Source organism: Alligator mississippiensis, chromosome 12 (assembly GCF_030867095.1).
Source record: "Alligator mississippiensis isolate rAllMis1 chromosome 12, rAllMis1, whole genome shotgun sequence".
NCBI lineage: Eukaryota > Metazoa > Chordata > Crocodylia > Alligatoridae > Alligator > Alligator mississippiensis.
In genome coordinates, this window is record NC_081835.1 from 58233704 (window position 1) to 58249244 (window position 15541).

A 15541-nucleotide genomic window follows, 5' to 3' on the forward strand; every position below is an offset into this window, starting at 1 on the left:
GCAAATCAAATTCGTCCGGTGGCGCTGGGAGGGCCGAGGTTTGCTGCTGCCCGAGAGAGCCCCCCGGCCGGGGGGGTGGGGGGTGGCAGCGTCTCCTTCCTCAAGGGCTGTTCTCGTCACAAAATACCCCCCTGCCCTCCCCCCCCACCGGCCCCTTCCCCTTGGCTCTTGGTGCCGGGCCGCCTGCGTCATGAGGGAGCTTTTGTCCAAAGACCTTGTGTTTTGGGCAGACGAGGGGTGTGCATGGGCGTGCGTGTGTCCACGCATGTCTGTGTCCATGTGTACACGCATGTGTGCGCATCCAGATGTTTGAGCGTGCAGGAGGCACGGTACACAGACGCCGAGAGATGAAATGACTTGCCCGAAGGGACCGGGAGGCCTGAATCCCAGACGGGTGCCTCGGCCCTTCGGCAGGGATGTCTCTGACTCTTCCCTGTTCCCCGCGATCTGTCTTTATAGCTGTTCACAGTGGTTTCTTTTTTCCTTTATCAGTACTCTGGAGGTCTATTGAGGTTGCTGCTCTTTGCATCCATGAATATAGAGCATTATTTAAAAACCCACTTTATGGTAATGTGATGCTGCCTAATTGTCAGCTGGATCAGCTGCAGCAGTTCAGGGTACATCTGTTTTTAATTCCTCCTAAATTGTGTCTTGCTATCCAGGGCTTTCATAGTATTTTACAAACATGCATTAACTGTTTCTTGCATCGTGCTAGTGAGGGGCAGTGGGATTGTTTTGTAGGGAAACTAAGGCACAGACCAGCTGAATGATGTCCCTGGAGTCGCGTGGTAAGTCTGGCAGAGCTTGAAGGAGTTGTGGGTCGTCTGGTGCGATTCCTGGAGAGCTGTGCATTGTCAGTGAAGAGAGGAAGGAGCCGATGAACGTTTCTGAGCAGATTTGTCTGTGCAAATGAAGTTTAGTGATTACAGTTTTTCGGCAGTTCAAATTTTGGGGCTTAGTACAGAATTGGTGCTTACAGTTTGCAGGTAGCGCTAAGAATGATTATTAAAATGTTGCTGGAAAAAAGTTTGGACTCTTCTAAGATTAAAATAATGAACAAAGGGATGGTAGCTTCATGCTAAATATACCTTTAGTTTCTTGATTAATTGTTGTTTGCTGCACTGCATCCTGATGATAAAGTTTGGTCGTAGAAATGTGATGCGACTGTGCCTTTAACCTTGAGGCCACTGCAGAGCTAGAAACGCTGCCACATGTGGGACTGCAGAGTGAGACTGGAGCCAGTTGTGAGCCTTGGACTGTGGTGGGGCTTGGAAAGCAATAACCCTGGTGTTCAGGACAGCTTCCTTTCTTTTTCTTTTTTTCAAGTGAGGAAGGGAGGATGGGGAACATGTTTCCCAGCTAATGAAAAAAGTTGGCTGTGTACTGGGGGCCTGGAGCAGTGTCATGCTGATCTTATGTGTTACTGATTTGCATTCATATCATGCGTGCCATCCTAGCAGCTCAATGCACTTTATAGAGAATATTGTTCTCACCTGAAACAGCATCTCTAGCATCCAAGAGGCCTTCTTGTGCGGTCTTGGGGATGCTGGCTTCATCCCATTTCAGAGTAAAGAGTGCCACCTACTGAATCACTTAGGTTTTGTCTTCATTGTAAAAGATGCCTTTGGGGTAGTTAACTTGATGTAAAACCCTTGTGACCAGACACAGGTATTAGAGGCCAATCTGCTACCTCTCAGCTGGGGTTTAGCTCAATTAACTATAGCTAATTAAGCTGCCTGCACAAAGGTTTTATGCCATTAGTCATCTCAATAGAAAACGTTTTTTTGTAGTGGTTCAAAGCCTATCACTATTTTCTGTGGCAGGGCTGTGTCCCTTGGCAGTATGCTGTCAAAGGACTGGAGAGTCTGGTCTTGGCTTGGCTCAGCTTGTGAGAGCTGGCACAGTGGGGATGAGTTGTCATTTTTTGTGTCTAGAGAAACGAGCCTTGACTTCAGAAAAGGAGCTGAGGCCAGAAGGAGTTGTATTCTGTTTTGCATTCTATTTGACCTCTCTCTCTTCCCTCTTCCAGGCTCCTCTGAGGAGGCAGTCTCTCCCCTCCAGCAGAGCTTCATGATCCCTAAAAAGGAGATAAACATGGTTTCTGATATGGCCAAGTGGAAGCGCTCTCAGGTATGGATCTGGGTTCTATGTTCCTGAAGTGTCTCAGTGTTGGCATTTGTGTAGGACAAACCAGGCCAACTGTAACAGGTTGAGCAGGGTTGGGTCAAGCTGCTGGAAATAATGACTTTTAAAATCAAAAGGGGACTGTGACTAATGTTTTGGGAATTGTAATAAATGTAGCTTCCTCCAGTGGTCTTTAGGTGACAGCAGTAGGAGATTGTGGATAACAGAAGTACCTACCTGGGCAGTTGTTTGTGATGACAGCAGGTCCTGTCCACTCTGTATGGCCTGTAATTCAACCCCTGGGACTGATAGTGGGGTGTAGGAGTGTTCACTGTTCTGCAGTGTGGATAGTGAAATGCCCAAACCCTGTCTGTAGTAGAGCTCTTGCCTTTGCTACTGCTGGTGGTGAATACCAGTAGTATTCTGGTTTGACTCTACAGACAATTCTGTAGAGTGTGTAAGGGCTAAGAGCTTGGAAGAGAAGAATAACGTATTGGTTCTTCCCATACTGGGACAAGATCCCAAGGTTGCCCTCAGCAATGGATAGGGCTGGGGCTCTGTCCACAGTGGTAAAGAATCCATATAAAGCATGATTTTGGGCCATCCTTCATAGAACATTGTGTTGTCTATGTGACCCCACCACAAAGCTGAGGAAGATGGTGTTAATTGTCACCTCTGATACTTTCTAACCATGTTAAAGAATACCTTTTAGTCTAGCCCTGGAAGCTGAAAGTAGCTGTGTTTATGATATATTCTGTCCTGTTGCAGTGTGCTCTCTGATCAGACAGTTCTGCCTGGGACCTCCCCTACAAGAAGTAAAATTACAGCGAGCACATTGTAGTACATCAAGACAGCATCAGTCCGCTGTTGCTCAATGGTTACTGCAGTTCCTCTCTACATGACTCACTACATAGGAAGTTGCTCTGTAGACATGAATGTGCAACATTGAGGCTTAGTCAGGCAGGCTCTTAGACTAGATTGGAGGCCAGCCTGTCAGCAAATGGCTATGGATGAAACTTTAGCCCCTTGCCTATTTGGCCTATCTTTGATGAATGGGTTTGACAGATCTCAGCCCTCTGTGTCTACAAGCACAATGGTATCTGCCCTGGCAAGTTGTGACCAACCCCTTTCTTTGCACAAGTCTACTTTGTCTTTGCCTTTGTGGACAAGTTGTTTGTGGAGTAGGCCTGTTCCCTAGCAGAGCTGTCAGGATCTCTGTGCTTATGGTTCAGGTGGGTGGCCCAGCCTTGTTCCTGAGGAACGGGGACAGAAAAGTGGCAGTAACTCTTGCTTGGGGACCAAGCTGTGATCCCTTCAGAGATGAGTGTTTCTGAAGAATCGCAGATAAAACCCTGCTTTGTCACATTATTTTTTATCAGGGCTTTCCTGGAAGGACAGCCTGTGAAGTGACTGGCAACAATGAGGTCTGAAAGAGGTTCCTTCAGAAAAACTGTGGCCCACTCGCAGGGTTTTCACCTTTGTCCCTGCATGTCCTGAGCTGGGGGACTGTGCAGTGGGTGTGAAAGAAGAGAGGAGAAAAGAACCTGTTTAGGGCAGCTGCCCCCTTCTTCTCCTGGGCAGCTCAGATGTGGGAAGGAAGGCATGAGCAGGAAAGAATGAAGGAGTTATTGGGAGGGGTGACAGAGCCAGAAACTGCAAGTGATGATGTATTTGGGCCGAAATTTGGACAGGCCCCAGAGATGAGGCTGAGGAGCTTGTATTTGACCTGGTGAATGACAGCAACCTGGTAAGGGGATTCAGGTAGGAGGGTGCTGGGTTGGGGTTTCTTTAAAAAGAGCTTGCTCTATGTGACTTCAGCTGGCTGTACTGATGCAGAGGGCTCAGCACATTCTTAGTGCTGCTCAGAAGTTAACTTTCTCAGGAGCTTTGAAGACAAATAAGTAGCATCAGAACAAGCCTTGCACCCTGTGCTTTCCCAGGGTACTGGCATTGTGGGTTGGATCTCATCCCTGCTATGTGCTCTAGGCTTCCCCCACTTGTCTACATGTCTGCAAACTCACTGTCAGTACTCAACTGATGCCCTGTCCCCTTGCATGTTTGCAGGCATATGCAGACTACATTGGCTTCATCCTCACCCTGAATGAAGGCATCAAGGGGAAGAAGCTGACCTGCGAGTACAGAGTCTCTGAGGTGGGAGAAAGCTTGGACCACACTGTTTCCAGTGTGGTATTTGTTTCTTTTGCTGATTTGCCTTGCACAGCAGGGCTCAGATGTTTTCCAACTATGGGCTGTGTTGGCAGCTTGCCTGGGGCCCTAAAGAGAATAAAGTATTGCTGAGCTGCATCTGCTTTCTTCATTAAATGCAGTACAACAGCCTTTGGGGACTACAAATACCAGTGTACAGCAGTTCGCTTGGTAACCAGGTGCCTTTGTTCACCCACAGAAATTGCACTCCAGCCCTTGGTGAAGGTGTGGGGTATGCAAAGGGTCACAGGCAAGGAAGGGCACATTCTGACCACACATGCTGTGCATATGCCATCTGATCTGTAAAGAAGCCATTTATGAGGAGCCGTGTTGCTCTTTGGCTATAGCAGAGGACTGCATACCCTGAGTTTTCTTCCTAGCCACCCACTAAGGCACTGCATGACACTGAGCAGGCTGCCCGACATCTCTGCCTCAGTTTCCCCTCTTGCAGGGAGATGCCAGTGCTGGCCTCCTAGCAGGGTTTGTCTTTGGTTGATAAGGTACCTTGAGTTGAAAGAATGTGGTAGGAGGTACAAAGTGCCCCTGCTCTTCTTCACCCTCAACACTAAAGTCTTATCTGGGTTTCTTGCCTCTGAGGAGATGGCTCATGGTGCCTCATAGTAACTGTCTTTCCGTAGCAGCCGTGTAATTGGCTCTCACCCCAGTACCTACACCCTGGTGATAAGTATGTCTATGGTCTCTGCCATTTGAACCATGTGTTTATGGTACTGGGAGGTTCGTCCTGGATCCTCTGCAGGCAGCAAACCGTACCTTGCTGTATCTCAGTGTGGACTGAGTCCTGCTGGGGCCTCACTTGAGCAGCATTATCTGGTGCAAGTTGGGCAGGTTCTTGGCCCAGGCTGTCTGATCTTTGGTGTATAAGGCAGCATGGGCTGCAGAAGGAAGAGGTGAAGTTGGATCATTTTGCTATCAGCCCCAGTTCAGAGGTTCTCAGCAGGAAGACAAGGTAGAAATAACTTGGTTCCCCTTGGAGAGGTCTGTATGTCTGTTGCATGGTGGCTTTTTGGTGCTGTGACCAGTTTTGATGTCCGTTCATATGATGAGATCACTGACAAGATGCAGTGCAGGCACTGTGGAGTCCAGTCTTATTGAGGCCAGAGGAGGGATTTCAGAGACTCTCAGGGAAAAAGTGCAGATTTCCTCATTGTGCATGTCATTCCCTGGAGCTTGTTTCAGTTTGATTTGGTTCAGTTTGATTTGAACACTGCCCTGTGTTCCTTGTCAGCCATTCACCCATCACATCCAGGTGGCACTGGGTGGGCTGTAGCCGTGTTCTGCAAGGTAGTTAAGAGATGTCTTGGGAAGCCTCTTACCTTTTCCCATTACAACCAGTTACAACTGTGTAGAGGTACTCTATTAGAAACTGACTGCTGAAAAGAGACCTACAAATGGCTGAAAGGGAAATAGACCTCTGCCCAATTTAATGCCTTTTGTTGCGATTAAATAATCAGGCAGGTAGAACCTGGCCTTCCCTACTCTGGAAGACATCCCTTGCAGGAGCTAAACATGCAGATCAGAAATGTACTTGTCTTTCTTTGAAAGCAGATGTGTTAAATCCTTCCCAGAGGAGCTTTCTTGCTGACTTCTGCTCAGGCCTTTGAGTCTATCTGGGCTCCTCACCTCTATGTATTTTCAGTAGCCTGAAAAAAAAGAAACAATTTTAGTTATGTTTTGCCTGTACAGGTGTCTTTATTGTAACAGTTCTGGTTCCTAGTCATCCATAGTATTCCATGGAAAACAGGGAATCAAGACCTGAATTGAATATGTAAAACAATTGGAGAAATAACTGTACTCCCTTTCCAAGCTTCTTAGGTCGTTAGTCAGTGTAAAGAAGCAAAGGAGGACACGCATCAATTTTCCCTCCCTGTCAAATCCTCTTTCAATGAATTTGTTCTGCCACCTACAGACAATTACAAAATGTAATGGCACAGACAGAGAGGCCTGTCCCATAGCCTTTTTGCTGAGTGGGGCAGAAACCTGGGACTTAAAACAAAATAAATCTCTTTCCTCTGGGGTCAAATCCCTTGGGTTCTTGGCTGATGAGGCTGCATGTTCACAAGGGCTCATTCCTAGGTCAGACTTCTCATTTTCAGTTTTAAAGACTCAGCCTCCTTTGGCTCCTGCCTGCCTTTCTGGTCCAAGTTTCCTCTGCTTCCCTATCAGCTGCTGATTCTCCTTGTGTTTCTGTCCCTTCCGGATCAAGTGCCAGGGGCTCCTTCCTGTGTCCCAAAATCCCTTCTTTGACCACATGTCCTCCTTATAATGGATCAGTGTTAGTCCACCAAGAAAAAAAGTTATGGGGAAGGACAGGGGTTCAGTGCTGGGAAACAGTTGGCCTGCCAGTCCATAAGAGATTGTGCATGCGACCTGAGTTGCCTGTTAACTGAGGGCTAGATCTGGCAAAGAGCAGTTGTTGAGTCCCATCAGCTCATGCTAAAGTTGCATGGAATCACTGAGGGATGAGTACACTCCACTCCTTTATGGAGCTGCTGATCACCTTGCTGGGCCCTTAGGTGGTAAACTTCATGGCACAGAACTGTGCCTTGTTGTGCACTGTTCTTCTGGTAGTCCCTGAGATCTCAGATCGTGGTTTTGCCCACTTCCTGCTTGTGTTTGGGATCGTGCTCCATTGGAGGGGCAGAAACCTGGCTCTGGGGCCACATGTTCAGACTCCAGGAGGAGGGACTGGATGTGTAGTTGTCACACCTGAAACCCAAATCTCTCCACTGCTGGGCAAAGCCAAGGAGCCTGCTGGAGGTAGTGCCAATGCCAGCTGCATCATCCACAAAGAGATGCTGCTGGGTCATTGCTCCCTAGTTAGCCACGTGGCTATGTCATTCCCTTTTGTCCTTTGTGGGCAGAATTGGGGTTAGGAGGATGCAAATTCAGTCCAGCAGGTCAAGGAAGGAGGTGGGGGAGGGGAGGAGTTGCCTTTGCTTTGATAATTGGGAAGGTAAAACAGCAGTGGAGCATGAAGACCCAGCCCCCTCAAACTCCACTGCAGGTTCTGATGGCTGAGTTCCTGCAAACTCCATTACTCCCGTCTGGCTTCAGTCTGTCTGGACAGGCTTCTTCTGCTGGACAATAGAAACCTGCCTCCCCTTAATCGGTCCCCTTTCAAAGGGCCTCGAGCCTGAAATAAGCCAAGTCTCTTTAATTATTTATTGGCACGGCTGAATGAGCAGCTGGGTCCCATACTCCCGCCTTCAGCCAGGCTGTGGTTTTAATTCCTTTAAAGCAGGTGAGGCAGGAACAAGAATGTTTGATTCTGCCCTGTTCCTTGAGGCCTGGAGGCAAGAGGCTGTGAAAATGGGAGTGGGCAAAACACCCTTGTCTCTAGCCAGGCATTTATCTAGCCAGGACTGAGTGCTGCAGCCACGGCTCAGCGAGAGGGTTTGAAATACAGGAGCTGCTTGTAATGAGCTGCTGCCACCAGGGGATAAATCACAGGCATTATTTAATTATTTAACAGAAGCCACTGCCGGGGATGCTGCTGTTAATTGGAAGGGAGCGTGGCAGCCCCCAGGAACCAGACCCGGCCCTGCTGGGGCACAGCCTATCTCTTTGTTCCATGCCTGGGCAGCTCCTGGCACAGCGGGGTCCTGGCCCATGGCAGTTTCTCTCAGGCTCTGCTGTAAAACACACGATTGTTTTGTCCCGCTCGGCTCGAATCCAGGTCACTGCCCTGATGCTGATTCTGGCCTGTTACTTCATGAGGGCACCCAGTTGCTTGGGCCCTGTTATCTCGCCCCGTACACTTGCAGACAGAGGCCTTAGGGTCTGTTCTCTGCTATAAGATCATATGGAAGCAGGGTTGGAAGGAATTCATAAGTTTACCTAGTCCAGCCACCCGCTCCAGGCAGGATCACCTATAACTAAACCGTCCCAGCCAAGTGTCTGTCCTTGCTGATCTCCCACTGTCCCAGCCCTCTGCTTCTGACTTGTTCAGCAGCCGGGGTATGAGGCTTTCAGAATCCTGACGCGTGACTCTCAGCTGTGCTCACACTTGGTTTCCTACCATCCCTCCAGAGCGGGTGTCCAGGGAGGAAGCCATGGCTATTGAGAGACCTGCCTACAGAGGAGAGAGAGGTGGGGGCTGGCTCGCTACTGGTTCAAAGGCAGAATGCTGCCTGGCCCATCTTTCCTCCCCCTCCCCTCCAGTAGCACTTCAAGGGCTAGAAACTTGCTGGGCTCTGCTGTTTCCTCGTCCTCCCCTGACAGGCAGCATGAAGAATTGAACCACAGCCCAGGAGACCAGCAGGCTTCACACGGTCGATGCCTCCAGCAAAGTCAAACCAGCCCCTGCCTTGTCTGTCCTCTTTGTCCCCTTGAAGGAGGAATCCCCTCTTGAGACAGCGATGCCTGTTGGCCAGGGCCCAGCCAGCTGCTGTAGCAACTGACGCATCTCCAGCTGCTCTGATGGGGACCCGGAGAATCCCTAACCATGGGATTGGCAGGTGGAAGGGTTTCAAGTACTTGTTGGCAGAGTCTGCTAGTACTGCCTTGTGTTGGGAGTAAGTACGTATTGGACAACAATACTGCTGCTGTGCTGCTTCTCTGCATCAGTACTGAGGCTGGGTGGCTGTTTGCAGAGGGCCTCTGCTTCCCAGTTCTGTGGGCACAGGAGGCATTTGCCTGCTCTGAGCACCACCCTAAGGCCACTCTTGCTTGCTGCATAGGGCAATGCAGCTTTGAACCAGGCTCCATATTGCTGCCATCACTCTCCTCTGCCTACCAAATGGCCATTGCTAAGACCCATCCTCTCCCTCTGCTCCAGCTAGGTCAGCCCCTCCTTCAGTCCTCTCCCTGGCTGCTTCTCTCATTTCTTATCACTTCAGGCTCTTCTCTTCTCCCAGTGCCTGCATGGCACTGCTTGTCTTGCTCCTCACAACTCCACTTGTCCTCCTTTGCTCTCAGCTTCTTACCTTCTTTCCTGCCTCTCTCCAGTTTGGAGTGCTTCCCCTCCCTGAGCCTACTTCTTTTAAGAACCCTCCTTTGGCTGACCCAGTCTGTAAGTTCTAGGCAGGGACCAGTGCTTGGACCTGGGTGGTTGAGAGGTGCCAGGTGCACTGACATCCTGAGGTCAGAGGGGTTCAGAACCTTGGGAAACTAGGTTGTAGCGCCCTGTGAGCCACAACTCTTGGGACTTCAACAGGGGAAAGGACTTGGGTGAGGTCACAGCAGGTCAGTGATGGTCAGGATGCTCTATGAACAACATGCTGTCTCTTGTGACCTGGACTCAAACAGTGAGGGCACTGTCCCTTCCAGCTGCCTTTCTATTCTCCTTCTCATTCAATTAGAGACTGGAAGCTTGCTTTTTTTGTCTTGGATTCTGGAGCACTGTTCTGCAGCAATTGCAGAGTCTGCAGTGATGGCAGCAGTTAGTGTTGCCCCAGGATTGCAGTGTACATGGGATCTTCTCTTTGGGTCCTTAGGAAAATTGTCTCTGCTTGTTCAAGCAGTATAAAAGAGAGGCTGTCTGGGCCAGCTGGAGAACTCAGATAAGTACAGTATTGGCTGCTGCCTCCTGATGTGAAGCAAGGGTGGGGCTGGCCACTGTGAACCTTAGAGAGGCCACGTGAGCCCTTTCTGACCCTTGAAACACCAGTGTCAGGCTCTGCAGCTTGGTAGTAGGAGTATGGTGGTGCCTACCATAGAAATGTTGGTTTCACAGCAGTGGCTTCACAGGGAATAATTTATGCTTGCTTATGCAAGTGACTTTCTCTCCCTGTCTGATTGTGGCTTGTTCTGTCTCTGCAGCCTGTTAAGAAGCTGGTGGATCTCCTGAACACTCTCGACAGATGGATTGATGAAACCCCACCCGTGGATCAGCCCTCTCGCTTTGGGAACAAGGCCTTCAGGACCTGGTATGCCAAGCTGGACCAGGTATGTGGGGGCTGTGGGGAAGAGTCTTAAATGGAAGACTTAAATGAATGATCTCTGTGGCCTGGAGCAGGGCAGCCACTAACCATAGAAAGACTGTCATACTCTTGTGATGCCTAAACAGTTCGACCAGGGGAGCGCAGCTCCCATTTACATGTCTCTGCCAGGTCTTCATACCCTCAATAGAATCCCAAAGAGCCTGAGAGGTCTGGTGGATCAGAGCAGGATTGTGACTTGCCACAACAAAGTCTTGCCTGTCTCAGCTGAGTGCTTGCCCCAGACAGCTCCCTGGGGCTGGCAGAAGCAGAGTGCGCTGTACTAAGCTGTTGGATTGTTCTGGGCTGGCAGATACAAGGATGCAGTTTGTTAAAGTTCCAGTTAAATGTGACTGATGAAAGTTGCTGGACTGATCATCTTGGAGATTAAAGTCTTTCCACTCCTGAACAGATACAGTCCAGGTGGCAACAGGGCAAGCTTTTCTCATGCTTCTCTTTAATGTGCTATCATTTAATGTTTACTGAGGACAACAGGGGAATTAATTCCTCAAGTCACGCAAGCTTTGGGCTCGCTGCTCATACCAGCAATGGGGTCAGCTGCTCTGATGGCATGTTGGGATGGATGCCCTAAATGGTAGCTGTTTCTACAGTGGGCAGGGGAAGAGCCTTCTATCTCATACCACATCTCTGCCACCCCTACCAGCTCACTAGTTTGGTGAGATGTAACACTGTTCTTTATACCACCCAATAGAAGTTGCTTCTGAGAGATGTTAGGATTCCCCATTTGTTTCTCCTCTCCATACATCATCTCACAAGCTTGGAGGGGGCTTTTGCTCTCTGGAAGTCCACTGTAAATCACTAGCGAGTGCTAGTCTCACCTCTGCAGTGGTGTGCAATATCCAAGGTTGGGCTTGTAGCAAATCGGAGCTAATCCTTGGGAACCCTTTTTTTCAGGAAGCAGAAAATTTGGTTGCAGAAGTGATCCCCAAACACCTGGTCGAGGCTGCACCAGAGGCTGCTGTGTACTTGAAGGAATCCGTGGGGAACTCCACCCGGATTGACTATGGGACAGGTACCATTTCATGAACTTTTCATGCTGCTGGTCTTGTTGAGTTCTTCTTGACTCCTAAGGCATAACTTAGTCTCACAATTCAGCGATGCCATTCCCATTGCAGAGAATGATACCTGCAGGGGATCATACCAAGGTGAAAGTTGACCTAGAGAGTAGATCATCTTTGCATTGTGCTGGAACTGTGGTTGCTCTGAAGTCTTGGCCTGTCTATTTTAAGTATCTTCTCCTTTAAATAATGGTTCCTACCTCTGGTCTAATAAATTCCATCTATGGACTTCAGAGTGTCTTAGAAATATTAATTGAGCATAGCAACCACTGTTGAAATGCTCTCACCTCTGGGGTGAACCACAAGAGCTGCTGAACACTGCCTTTGGTGCAGGACAAGAAGTGCACATGGAGCATTATGCATAGTTAAACCACAAGGTGGAATTTGTGTTCTCTCTTGAACTGGAGTTAGAGTAAGCAGCTGCAGCTTATGTTTATGCCTGGGGCAAATGTCATGAGATCATAAGTGACCACAAGTGCTTGCTACATGTGGCTGAAACACACGGAGAGTGATAGCACTAGTAGAGAATCGGGCCCAGAAAGAAGTTAAGAGTCAGAAGCTGGAGTAACTCACTGGCTTCAGTTAGGTTGCTGTGGATTGACATCCATGTGAAAGCAGCCCCTCACACTGTGTGCTAAACTGTGGTGATTCCCACCTCTCTGTACCAGGGGAGCAGGCTCAGAGAAGAATGTCCAACAAGTAGCTTAACAAAAGATCTGCAGTGTAGGGAGCAAAGCCTGGAACACGACTCGCCTGCATGGCCAGAGAACCCCGGGAAGAGGTGAAGGAAATGCAGGTCTGAAAACTGCACCTGTGCTGCAGCTCTTGTTCACCAGGGGGAGATGTTGCCATTAGTAATGAGCCTATTGACAGGGCTTGTTTGTCAGCTGGAGCTTGGTGAGGGAAATCCAGTCTCTCCACCTCTGCTGTGTCTCGTGCACTGGGTCCAGTGTGCTTTTACTTTGGCACAACTAGGCCTTGGGGGGGTGGCCTCTTTGCATGCCAGCAGCCGCATCATTTTGCAGAGCGGAGTTGCCTTTGTATTTAATCTCTCGGTCACCTCCATTTCTCCTGTTTGAAGGGAGATAAAAGCCTCTCAGCAGCCAGCCTAGATATCAGATGTGTTTTGAGTGGTGCACTCATTCTGCTGCCTTCACTGTTACCCAAGGAATAGCTTTACCTTTGGAGGGTGGCCCGGGGTTGGCAGTTGGCATCTTGAGAGGGTGATTAGAGGCAAGACAGTGACCCTCAGACATGGAAGTGTGCGTTTCTTTCTTCCTCCTGCTGAGCACATACGTAGTCCTCCACTTCCCCCGTACTGTAAATAAGAAGGGAGCAGTTCCCTGTTAGGTCCTAACACCCCAGTCTCTTGGTGCTAGGTTCCTCAAAATATTGTATTCTCTAGGCCCCACGCTTACAACTGCGGGCTCATATCAGGTGATCCACAGAGATCAGCCAGCATCTTAACATGACAGATTTGAGCAGGGGTGGAGAGTGGGTGAAATGTTATGACCATAGGCATTTATCATCCTATCCCAGTAAAATGGAGTTGTAAGGCACCTGGTTTAAGCATTGCCACCCGCAGCAATCCAATTGTGGTGTCCGTTATGGCACCTGGGGAGAGCTGATCTCTGTGGTGGGAAGCACCAACACTGTATGCATCTCCCATTCTTTAATCCCAGGTCACGAAGCTGCGTTTGCTGCTTTCCTCTGCTGTCTCTGCAAAATTGGGGTTCTCAGGGTGGATGACCAGCTGGCCATTGTATTTAAAGTGTTCAACAGGTGAGACGATGCAAATATAAAGATTGAGGTGGATTTGTTGACCCCTACATTGGGTCCCTCTTCCACCTGTCTGTCCTATGTATGTTATGACGTGTAAGTGTAAGTCATCTGACCCAACTGACTCATTTCATTATGGTTATAATGAGCTCTGCCTTCTCCATCATTCTCATTTGGCCTGATGCTTCAACTCCAGGAGGACAGAGATCACTTGATTTGGGTGCATATGTATTTCCAGGGGACAAAGCACTGCAAACTAAAGGGCCCTGTACCCTACCAGAGAAGATCAGAACAAGAACCAATGGCTGGAGGTGAAAGCCAGGCAACTAGAAACAAGATGTGTATTTTGAATGGCAAGAGTAGTTGGTCATTGGAAGGACCTACCAAGAGGAGCAGTGTATTCTCCATCTGTTGGTGTCTTCAGCTCAAAACTGGACACCTTTTTTGATTATGCTTTAGCTATTGGGCTAAATTGTGAGGGGCGAAATCCTGTGACCTATGACAGACAGATACGCTAAATGATCTAGTGTCTCTCTTAGCCTTGGAATCCATGACATTTCCAGCCTCCCATAGCTGCTCTTGTCAGTGCCCAAAGTACAGGATATGGTGTCTATAGCTGTAAAAACTAAGGACTCCACACGTAGACTCCTACACTGACTTGACTTCAAGGTGAGAATGGAGAGGACACACAATACTCTGACTTACACAACTGTAAGTCACCTCAGTCTTGGGTAGATTTACTCCTTGGAAAGTGAGGCATGACTGCACACCCTCCCCTTGGCAGTTGCATGTCACAGCAGTCCTTTGCTCAGTGCAAGCTAGCTCCCCATCACCTAGTGACCAGGCACTGGTGCAGGCAAATAGCTGGGAGAGCTAATGGGTGTCTGCTCCTTGCTACACGGTTAATCTACTACACAGTCAAATCTGGAGTAAAAGGCTCTGGAATATTTGTGTGTCCAGAGTTTCCTCTTTTGTGAAGCTGGGATGATAAAAAATATCCTTGCAAAGACTTAATTGGCTTAATTCTGGAGTGTGTAATACCTTTGTAAAGGTTCTAGAGAAGAGTACACCGGCATTACGATCAAGCAACATGTACAAAGTTTTGCAGCAGAGTGAAATCTCCAGGCATCCTTCAAGAATTGTTGCTCACTTTCCTGTTAAATTCATTGAAAACACTTATGCTGTCATCTGCTACTAAATCTATAAGGCCTGAACTTCTATGGCCTGGGCAGCACATATGCCCAGTGGGCTGCGGTTTACCCAGAGCCCTGCACATAAATATTAAACCTGGAGAGCCCTGGTCTAGGCTTGTAAGGGACACTTCTAAAAATGACCTCATCTCATCTCCTCATGGAGAGAAGATAGTGTGATGTGCATGAACAGATAAATAATGAAGTGACTCCTGGTTATTGGCCATTGGTATTGTCATTGCCTATAGCAAAAGATCTGGGGACTCTGCTGAATTTCATGTTGTCCCTTTTCCCATGATCTCTGGACAAGTCTCCTCTGTTTTGCATTGCTTAATTTCTTATTTAGAACCAAGATAGGCCCTGGGTCCCTCTTCTTTAGGTGAACTGGGTAACATGAATAGGGCAGGTTTATTTACACTACCGTATGCTGTCCACTGACTGACAAAGGAATAGAAACCTGGTACCAGAAAGCCAATATCAGACCTCCATCAGCTGTAAGCTTATCCCCGATGTGAGCTAGACTGTGAGTCAAATCTTCTTCCTTTCACAACCGAAGGTCATTTGTTTCTCCTCCTGCTCGGATGTTAGATGGTTGTGCAGTAGGCTATTAGATTGGATCAGGCTCTTATGCTAGGTGCAGAAATAATGTGCTTGGGACCTTTGCAGCTGGCCTCATAGGGCCTTGTAATTGAAATCCCCCAGTTGTTTCAGCAGTAGCAAGCATATTTGGTGTTAACTCTTCACTTTCTCCTTTTGCCTCAGGTATCTGGAGGTGATGCGGAAACTTCAGAAGACCTACAGGATGGAACCAGCTGGTAGCCAGGGAGTGTGGGGCCTGGATGACTTCCAGTTCCTCCCCTTCATCTGGGGCAGTTCCCAACTGATAGGTACTAACGAGCCATCGACCATGCTTTGGTCTCTCACCCACTTTCCACTTCAGTGTGAAGATAATCAGAGGATGGAGATGCTTTTAAGAGATCATTAGAATGGTGTTTAAAAAAATTATGCCTCCGATTGAAAACTGTGCTTGGAGTTCAGAACTTATGTTCCAGGCCTTCAGAGTGAAGCCAGTTGCTCAGAGTATGAGAATGGAGGGTTAGTGTCGGTGTTCATACATCCCAAAGTAGACCTATTTTTAATTGAGAACCATGCAAATCATCTGTGCTAGAAAAGATGACTACCCTGAGCGGCTTTCAGTATGCTCCTATTGCTGAGATACTGGATC

The 15541-nt window shown here is 48.5% G+C and overlaps 1 protein-coding gene across 2 annotated transcripts in view; it reads left to right on the plus strand.

Annotated features, from left to right (window-relative positions):
- Nucleotides 1-15541, plus strand: part of PTPA (protein phosphatase 2 phosphatase activator) — a 32946-nt gene that overhangs the window by 205 nt on the left and 17200 nt on the right. The window contains exons 2-7 of one of the 2 annotated variants that reach the window (XM_006272292.4): nucleotides 2030-2130; nucleotides 4189-4275; nucleotides 10111-10236; nucleotides 11184-11301; nucleotides 13030-13129; nucleotides 15079-15203. In XM_006272292.4, coding sequence (XP_006272354.1) covers nucleotides 2030-2130; nucleotides 4189-4275; nucleotides 10111-10236; nucleotides 11184-11301; nucleotides 13030-13129; nucleotides 15079-15203 — 657 coding nt within the window. The remainder of the gene's footprint in view (nucleotides 1-2029; nucleotides 2131-4188; nucleotides 4276-10110; nucleotides 10237-11183; nucleotides 11302-13029; nucleotides 13130-15078; nucleotides 15204-15541) is intronic. The other variant, XM_019500971.2, reaches the window with a different exon arrangement.